The 9,835-nt window shown below is 38.2% G+C and overlaps 1 protein-coding gene across 1 annotated transcript; it reads left to right on the forward strand.

Annotated features, from left to right (window-relative positions):
- Window positions 1-2,231: 2,231 nt before the first annotated feature.
- LOC127949453 (E3 SUMO-protein ligase ZBED1-like) lies at window positions 2,232-8,435 on the forward strand. The gene is made up of 2 exons (XM_052546772.1): window positions 2,232-3,967; window positions 4,166-8,435. The coding sequence occupies exons 1-2, from the start codon at window positions 2,516-2,518 to the stop codon at window positions 4,475-4,477; spliced, it is 1,764 nt and encodes a 587-aa protein (XP_052402732.1). The 5' UTR covers window positions 2,232-2,515; the 3' UTR covers window positions 4,478-8,435.
- Window positions 8,436-9,835: the final 1,400 nt, after the last annotated feature.

The following is a 9,835-nucleotide window of genomic DNA, read 5'->3' on the forward strand; positions in this document are numbered from 1 at the left end:
TTCTGTCTGTCCGACATTAGTCTAAAATATGTAGAAACATATCAGAGCCTAGGAAATATATTGTTTATATTCAGTGATAGTACAATCATTCACAAGATAAAACATTTCAGAACTCACCGGAAGGGACAACTCAGGGAAACAAGAATGTGGCAGAAGCCAGGTCACTACCACGTAGGAATTAGCAACATACACATTATCATCTTTTAACAAAGAAACAATTATCAGATAAATACAAATTTATCCTGTTTTCAATAAAATCTTTTAGACTGCTACCTTACCACTTTAAAAGCAATGTGCTCTACAGTTCTTTAGGCAACAGTTCAAAATCTATAATTTTTTAATAAAACATATAAAATGAGTTCCTTTGATATTTTTCCATCTCATTTTACTGATAAAAATTTATTTTACCATTGCTTCAACTTCTTCTGACAGTCCTAAAGACAACTAATCAGAACGCTACAGCACAGTTGATCCCACAGAAACAATATGTTCCCCCGGGTCACGGTTGGGGTTCAAAACATGTGCAACCTGAAAAATAATTATTAGAGCAGTACTTTTTTGTGTGCTGTAGTTTCACTGAGACAATTATTCAAAATCTAAACTTATGAAAAAAAAACATATATTTTTCTCTACCACATATAGAGCTACAGATGATTAAATCCATCTTAGATCCTTTGTGATCTATTCCACACTCCTTACAAAGGGCCCTTATTTCCTCAGTCTAGCCAAAAAGAAAAAATGGCAACAAAATTATTATACATGACAGAACAAAGCATCTTAATATATTAGCAAGATGAAACCATACCCGGAGATTCAGCAGCTCATCAGCAAGCCTTTTTCTGTAATTGGTATGTCATCCTCAGTTGAGTCTTGTGAAACACAAAGCTTAGCATACACTGTATTGAGAACCATGTTGGATGACCTAATATGAATGCCAATCCATGGAGCCCAAATGAAGGGCAGAGGTAGATAGTCCAGGGGTCAGTCCTGCCATATGTTTATTCCAGCCATGAACTCAGCAGCTGATTTCATCAAAGGAAGAACCAAATCGTTCCTTTCAAGTCACAAACGAGTATGTGTACACCAGTACACTGAACCAAAAAACGTTTCTTTCGGATGCGTCGATTTGAGAACCGATAAACTGATGATACTGCGCATGCACCGGTTGCATCGGTTTTCGGATCATCAATACACTGAACAGAAAAACGTTTCTTTCGGACGCGTCCGATTCGAGAACCAAGGAGCTGATGCCGACTGACTCTGAACTGATTCTTTTGGTGACTGATTCTGAAGTGATTCTGTGCTAATGTTATGAGCGTGGGTTAACCGAAGGCTTGAATCAAGGATAATCTGGCGAAACGTAAGTTCATTTAATAACAATATGTATAGTAAGTGGATCATGGTTTGTTGTAACTTAAATGAGATTGAGAATCATAAATTCTTAGTACAACGTTTAATTCATTGTTCAATAATAAGAACATTAACTACATATATAGTAATTAATTGGGCTGTTCCCCTTTTAAGAATTAATTGCCCATAATGCTCTTCAGATTGAGAGCTCTCTAGAAAGACAGTAAAGAAATGGACACAGCGACCCCATTGGAACTCAATTGAGACAAGTGAAGTCCATTTTTAGCGTTTTTTAGCACTTCCGTTTCTGACGCGCAGACTCAAACGAAGCTTGACGATGTCAGCAACCTGTCTGCCAGATGTAAATCTTCTAGTAGCTGTGCGTGCAAACTGCCATCGTTAATCTTGCAGAGACGGCGATCTTGAGCGGGGAGTTCTTTGGCGTGAGTGAGCAGGAGTAAGTATTCTGATTAATTATTTTGTATAGTATTTTAAAATGTAATGCCAGTACGCCATATTAAGTTAATTGCCTGCGAGCTTCTCCTCCTGTCTGTACGGTAATGCGACAGAGAGTCGAGTGGATATGACGCAATCGTTAGCCTATTTTTTACAATAACTGTTTCTACGGGCCATAATGTAAAATAGAAGGTAATGGAGCCCTTTATACATTGTCGTGTATCTTTAGAAATAAATAATGGACAAACGTAGTCTTTAAATGCCTCAGATGTAAAGTTATTCACTGTCAAAGTGACGCCGAAATGAATGGGAGTCAATGGGAATGCTAACGCAAGTGAAGTTCTGCTACAAGATGGTGGCACCCGGCTGACTTCAACTTCCGGTCGACTTCCTTGCCGCCTGCTAGAAGTGAACTTAGTATGTGTATGCTGCTAAAGTGAACTCATTCTCTGTAAAACTGTCTGAAAGTAAACAAGTTCTTTGTTTTAATTTGAGTCGTCAGTAGGGGTGTAACGATATTTCGCAGTACGATATTTCGCGATGCAAAAATGTTACGATATGTATCGTAAAATGGTGGCGATACTTAAACGATATGACGGCAGTCTAATCCTATTGGTTGAGCTGCTGATGTGACTTACTCTGCAACAGCGCCATGTGTGGTTTCCTCAAAGTTGAAGAACTCGCTCAAGCTGAACATTAGTTGAGAAACATGAGTTCGGTTGAAACTGAAATTGAAGATGCCCCATCTTCTTATAAATCCGAAGTCTGGCAGCATTTTGGCTTTCCAGTCACGCGACAGGACGACGGTAAAAAAATTACAGACAAAACACAAACTGTTTGTAAACACTGTAAAACAAGACTGCCATACACAACGTCAAACACTTCGAATATGATGTGCCATTTAAAACGGCATCACAACAACAAACTTCTGCAAACTCCTTCGACAAAAAGAGTAAAAGAAGGCCAAACATCTATACAACGCAGTTTTGCTGCAACATGGTCTCAGTCAAGTGCGAAAGCTCAAGAAATAACTAGGTGCATCGGAGTTTTTATTGCAAAAGACATGAGACCATTTTCCGTTGTCGACAATGTTGGATTTCGTGAATTGGTCAGGGTACTGGAGCCCAGGTATCATATTCCGTCACGCCCGCACTTCAGTCAAGAGATAGTTCCAGCCCTGTACTGCGAAGCTAAAGCAAAGGTGGTCGACGGTCTGAAAAAAGCTGAGAATGTGGCAATAACAACGGACGGGTGGACTTCGCGGGCTTGTCAGAGCTATATTACAGTCACTGCGCATGTTATTACAGCGGAGTGGGAAATAAAAAGTTTTGTGCTTCAGACTCGCCCACTTTTTGAGTCACACACTGGAGCTAACATAGCCGGAGTTTTAAAAGTGGCTATACAAGAGTGGGGGCTTGAAAAGGCTCCTCATAGTACTGCTGTTGTTACTGACAACGCACGCAACATGGAGGTGGCAGTGAGAGAAGCCGGGTTGTCACCGCATATTAAGTGTTTCGCGCACACACTGAATCTCGCGTCGCAAGCAGGTTTAAATGTTTCTCGCGTGAGTCGCCTGCTTGGTCGCGTGAGAAAAGTCGTGGCTTTCTTTCACCGCAGTGCCACAGCAACAGCTGTGCTCGCTGAAAAGCAAAAGATGCTTGAGATTGCATCACATAAGCTTATCATGGATGTTGTAACACGTTGGAACAGCTCCATGGATATGCTGGAACGCTATCTCGAGCAACAAGCGGCTATAACTGCATCTCTCTTGAGCACAGAGGTGCGCAAAAATGCCCGTCAACTTGATACTCTGGATAGCAACGACATCACTGATGCAGAAGAAATAGTAACCCTTCTCAAACCTTTAAAAAAAGCCACCAGTGTTCTGTCTGATGAAAAGAGCGCCACCCTGTCACTCATTGTGCCCTTGAAATCCATGATCGAGCAGAGCATGACACTGGATGAGAAGGACTCCACAACTATAGCTAACATGAAAGCAGCCATCCTGCAAAACCTCTCAGGCAGATACTCAGAAGTACACGATTATCTGCTAGAGAGCACTGCACTAGACCCCAGATTTCGATCGTTGCCCCATCTGCTCCCTGAACAACGTGAAGAGGTTTTCCACAGGTTGATGGACAAATCAAACCAGTTACAGCAGGTATGTCTCTGCATTACTAATTATTTGAGAATCTGTATTTGCATTTCCATGTTTTGGTTAGCCTTCTTTGTGATGTGGGTGTGTGTGTGTGTGTGTGTGTGTGTGTGTGTGTGTGTGTGTGTGTGTGTGTGTGTGTGTAACTATGCAACTATGCTATACCTCCCCACTCCTTAATAGTGTGTTTAAATATTTTTTAAGGCTGGCACTGTGGAGCAAGCAGATAAGAGGGAGGGAGGTGCCAGTGATGGAGATCCCACTGATGCAGCAGAGAAGAGAGAGATAACACAGAGAGTTGAGCAAGAGCAGCCACCACCTAGCAAAAAGGCAGCACTGGAAGATCTCCATGGTGCAACATTTGCTAAACCAACAGTCTCTCAGTCTAGATGTAGGATAGAAGTAGAGATTGAAATGTACAAAAAAGACACTTCTATTCCCCTCACTAGCTGTCCACTGAAATGGTGGAAAGAAAATGCTCAAGCGTACACTGTAAAATTTTTTGCCGTTAAATAACAGTAATTTTCTGGCAGCAGGGGTGCCAGTAAAGTACTGTTAATTTACAGCTCTTAACCATTAATTTACCACTCTTATTTTTTAACAGTATTTTACCGTAAATTCTACCATGGAAATTAACTCCACTCCCACTGCTTCAAACAGTTCGAGTTTTTAATCTAGCATTCCTACGATGTTAGTACTATGAACTTATTTCATTTGAGTCCACTGAGAAGGAATATTTCTTACACTTAATGTGCAGTAATAAAGTAACTAAATACATGACTTTTACTCAAATCACTGCAGCTCATTGTCAGCTGTATTACACATGTATGTGCTGAAGTACTTAACACAGAGATCACCACTGTATCAGCGACTCCACATTTACTGCCTTTATATAAAGCAGCAGAAAATCAGAATTTGTGGCTCATCATTGACTGAAGCACCGGCTCTACTCTCCAGCACAATGGTGAACAACAAAACCATTAAACTAAACGATCTCTCTTGTGCAAACACACATTAATACAGTCAAGTTCAGTATTTACTCTCATTATCAGTGTATGACTTTGCCTAATTTTTTTTCTATGGATGTTCACAAATATTTTAGTTAAATTAACTTATTTTTCATTTGGTAAATCTGACGTTTACATTTTACAGTATATTACTGTTTTTCCTTGACTTGACGGCAAAAAACTGTAGAAAACCCCCTTTTTTTTGCTGGCAACCATTAATTTACGGCAAGAAACAGTAGAAAAACAGTTATTTACTGGCAGCAGGGGTGCCAGTAAATAACTGTTTTTCTACAATTTGTTTCCTGTAAATTAATTACAGTTTATTACTGTTAAATTATGTTTCATTCTGTTTTTTCTTCATCTTAAATCTTTAACCCTTTAAACCCCACAAGAAAATCCTCAGTTTTAAATGAACACTTATAATGTGTGCACACTACAGAGTGTTAGAGTAACACTGAATCAGTGAAGTTAATGAGATAATTCGGTGATTAATTGATGATTGAGCATTAGTGATAAACACCTGCAGAATCACTGAAGGAAAGAGAAACACAAGAACTACAAATGACTTCAGCCACAGGCTTAGATGAAATCAACTGAATAAAAGAATACATCAAATCTCTCAAGATCTGATTAAACAACTTCTAAAACAGCTTCACCAGATTCACATTACTAACCAGACTGACTTTATTTCTGTCAGATGTCTACAGAAGAACTTATGGAGAGTTAAATAGGTTTAGGTGTTTTTTTCACTACCATGATGGAGATCAGTGTTTACTTTAGTTGGGCTCTTGAACGTGACTTTTCAACAACTAAGGTTTTTTTTTTTTTTCATGCTGTAACAATGCGCCTTTGGAACCTGTTATAGCAAAACAAAAGTACACAGAAGAAAATAAATCTGATATTGTTGTCTGTAGATTGACAAGAACAAATACTATTAATTCTGATCTAATCCCATATCTCTTCTCTTATTGAATATTGATACTACAGCATGAGAAGGAACACTGCTGAGCCATAAGTTATGAAAGACTGTTAAGAAAATGTCACTCATAATAAATAAAAAAAACCTTTGCTGAAATTTAGACAGAAATATCAAGAATCAGCGTATGAATCACAACAATGGTGACAATCCACAAAATAAATGAACAGATCAGTTCTGAACATCACAACACATGCTACTAAAACTTAAAACAAATGCAAAATTATAAGCACATAAGAATTCAAGAAAATAAGTGAACAATTCAGGGGCATCATTTATTCATGCCGCAATGCATGCTGGGAATCATGGATGAGTTTTATCCTGTGCTGGTACCCAGCATGCATTGCATCATGAACCTTTTGATTGTCACCATTGTTGAGATTCATATGCTGATTGTTGATTTCTCTCTTTGAGTGTTGTGGGGACTGCTGCCCGAAATACTTTTTAACTAAAACTAGTCGTTAGATCCATAAATACTGGTTATCTCACTACTTTTCAATCTTACTAAATTGAAGTGTCATTGACTCAAATATTTCAACACCAAATTAATATTTGATTATTATAGCAACACTTTAAGTCAGTCTAGTAGATCATGCCTGTTAGAAACAACCATAATCACTTGACTATCAAAATTAATACTGCTGTAACAGATGCATCATAAAGATACAAATACAGCAATAAAACAAAATGTAAAGTGTAAAAGTCAATGGTCAGGAGCCCAACTAAAGCAAACACTGATCTCCACAATGGTGATGCTAAACGAAACAGTAACATTATCATCTAAATCTCTTTAATTCTCAGTAAGATCTTTTGATCTCTGTTCTCTGATCTGACAGAAATAAAGTCAGTCTGGTTAGTAATGTGTTAAGTTGGTGAAGCTGTTTGTTGATCGTTTAAATCTTCAGTTGATTTCATCTAAGGCTGTGGCTGAAGTCAGTTGTATTTCATGTGTTTGTCTTGTTATGTTTTTTTCTTCTTCAGTGATTCTACTCATTAACAGCAGCTGTTGATCATTGTCTGAATTCACTCATTAGTGTTCATTCTCTCTGTCAGGTGGACTATATTAGTAAACTCATGTAGGGAATAGTGAATGAGGGTGTAGGGTGTGATTTGAAACACAGCCGCTGAGTGTCGACTTTGAACGTTGTTAATTTACGATATATAGCAGCAGGCTACTTCTCGAAAACGATGAATATTACCCAGAATGCACTGTTTAAATGAAAAACAGTATTTTACTGTCGAAATTTGGCCATTTTTTTACAGCGATTTTTAACAGTGTACCCACTTCTTTCCTCTCTTTCCAAGGCTTACCTAACAGTTCCAGCAACTTCTGTTCCCAGTGAACGTGTTTTTTCTACAGCAGGGGATATTGTGTATGCTCAAAGATCCCAGCTTCTGCCAGAAAATGTAGATATGTTGGTTTTTCTGCAAAAAAACCTGTAGGTAAACTAAACAAACCTAGTGTCTATGTTTGAACTTATTTGAACAGAAAACCTTTGAACCTTTTTTTTTATACTGCTTTCAGAAGTTCTGTCTTAGGTTTCTTAATTCTAAGTTCATGTTAAATAAAAAAAATTAAACAAATCAGTGACAGTCAGACCTATTCAGTTGGTAATTTGAGTACAGAAAGGTTTTTATTAAACCTTGAAATTTGATATTTTATGTACAACACAGAAAGTTGTTGAAATTTGTTTGTTTTTGAAATAAATCTGTTATTTAAATTTCAGTTTCATTTTTTTAAATGTTGTTCAAAATATCGTGATATGCATCGTATCGTGAACCCAGTATCGAGATACATACCGTATCGTGACCCAAGCATATCGTTACACCCCTAGTCGTCAGAGTTCATTATTGCTTGTTAAGTGAAGAAGACACGACATGGTTTCTGCGCTGATGACACCTAATTTATTTACTTTATATCTTCAAGACTTAAATCCTCGTATGCACATTATTGCTGTTACTGTTTTTGGGTGCGTTGTTGCAAAACTTAATTGTAAACATTTCATGATTATGAGGTTTTTAACTGACTGAAGTTATGATTACTGACATTATATATTTGAATGTTTGATAGACGTCATTACATTACATCATCACCAATGACATCATTATGTAGAGCGTAAAAGAACCGGTGAACCGTTTTTTTTCAACCAGTTTTTTAATCGAACCGTCCGAAAGAACCGGTTCGCGGAAAAGAATCGAATTTCGGATCACTACATCAAAGCATAGACAGTAAAAGAAATGGACACTGCGACCCCATTGGATTCAACGGAGAAAAATGAAGTCAATTAGAAGCACTTACTTGCTGTGGGTGGAGCGTACTGAGCAGACTCAAAATGAGCTTGATGACGTAGATGTCACGTGAGCAACCTGTAAGTCTTCTAATCGCTGTGCCAAGAGAAATCTGAATCACCCACCGAATCTTCCAGAGAAGGCGAGTGTGAACAGGAGCAAGTTTTGGTTGATTAATTATCTCTCTTGACTTTATGCCTCCACGTCCCCCTGATAGCCTCATAGACAGTAAAAGATTGCCTGCGAGGTTCTACTCCTGTCCATACGGTAATTTCTCTACTGTGCGACAGAGAGTCGCTGGTTATGACCAGGGGGGCAGGGTGGGACCAATGACCCTGTGGGACCAGAACCATTGACGCCGAATCATATACTAACAATGAAGTCCACTATCATTGCACCACCTCCTGGAGAGAGGAGCCTTTGTAAGAGAGGACCTCTATCTTCGGAAGAGATGGAAAAGAGTTCAGTATCTGGCAAATTAGTTATGGACCAGGTGGAGAAAGGAATATCTTTTGAATCTGTAGCAGAGAAGTAAGTGGAACAAGAGCAGGAGAAACGCTAAGATAAATTATATTGTTCTGCTCCAAGATGACTTGACACCAAGAAATCAGTGGAAACTTGCCAAAGTGATAGAAGTCTTTCCAGGAACTAATGGTTGGATGAGAAGACTTAAACTTCTTGTTAGTAATGCAACACTGGATAGCAAGGTTGCACGCACAAGCAAGTTAGTTTATCTAGAAAGACCCATACACAAAACAGTGTTATTACTTGAAGCTGATTAAAGGGTTACGTTTGATGGGTGATTTCTCTGGGTATACTTAACGTGTACAAAATACCCCTTTGAATGTTAAGTTTATCATATGTTACTTGAGTACTCATAATTTCTATTAGGAATCACACATAGTGTGATGGTGGGAGTGTAATTGCTGCCTCAAAAATGTATATTTTCTGTCACAAAGGGAGTTAAGGATGTATATTTCCTCTAGATGGCGCTTGTGTACTTCAGCACTAATTTACTTAATCTACTTTTGATTATTTCAATTTGTATAATTATATAAATATATATATTTGTATCTGACTTTTCTGCAAACACCATTTAACAAGTATTGAATTAACCCCTTTCACGCGTAAATTTAAAATATTCTGGCTGACCCCCAGCGTGAGTTTTTTAAGGCGTTATTTAGATGTGTGGCTTTACAGTTTCCATGGTGACTTGTCATTGCTTGTCACGTGACACCACAGCACCAACAGAGCTGAATAAATGATGATCTGCTTTTATGTCATTTTTCCTTTTTTATTCAAAATATTCACAAATTTGTTAGATTTGGCATGAAATAGCTGATATTCAGATTGTCAAATATATGCAAGTGGAAGTGTTCTGTTGTTTAAACACCTTTATAATGATCGCCAGTGTTTGGGGTAACGAGTTACCAAGTAACGGATTACAGTAACTATATAACTTTTTTGGGTAACGAAGTAAAGTAACACATTTCACTAATAATATTGGTAACTACACTACTTAACTAGACTATAGGAACGCGCTTTCCTGCGTTACAAATGCCGTGTTTGCCTGTGTGTAAAGTTCTGGGCTGGGTTTCCCGA

This window comes from Carassius gibelio, chromosome B1 (genome assembly GCF_023724105.1).
Source record: "Carassius gibelio isolate Cgi1373 ecotype wild population from Czech Republic chromosome B1, carGib1.2-hapl.c, whole genome shotgun sequence".
In the NCBI taxonomy this organism is placed as follows: Eukaryota; Metazoa; Chordata; class Actinopteri; order Cypriniformes; family Cyprinidae; genus Carassius; species Carassius gibelio.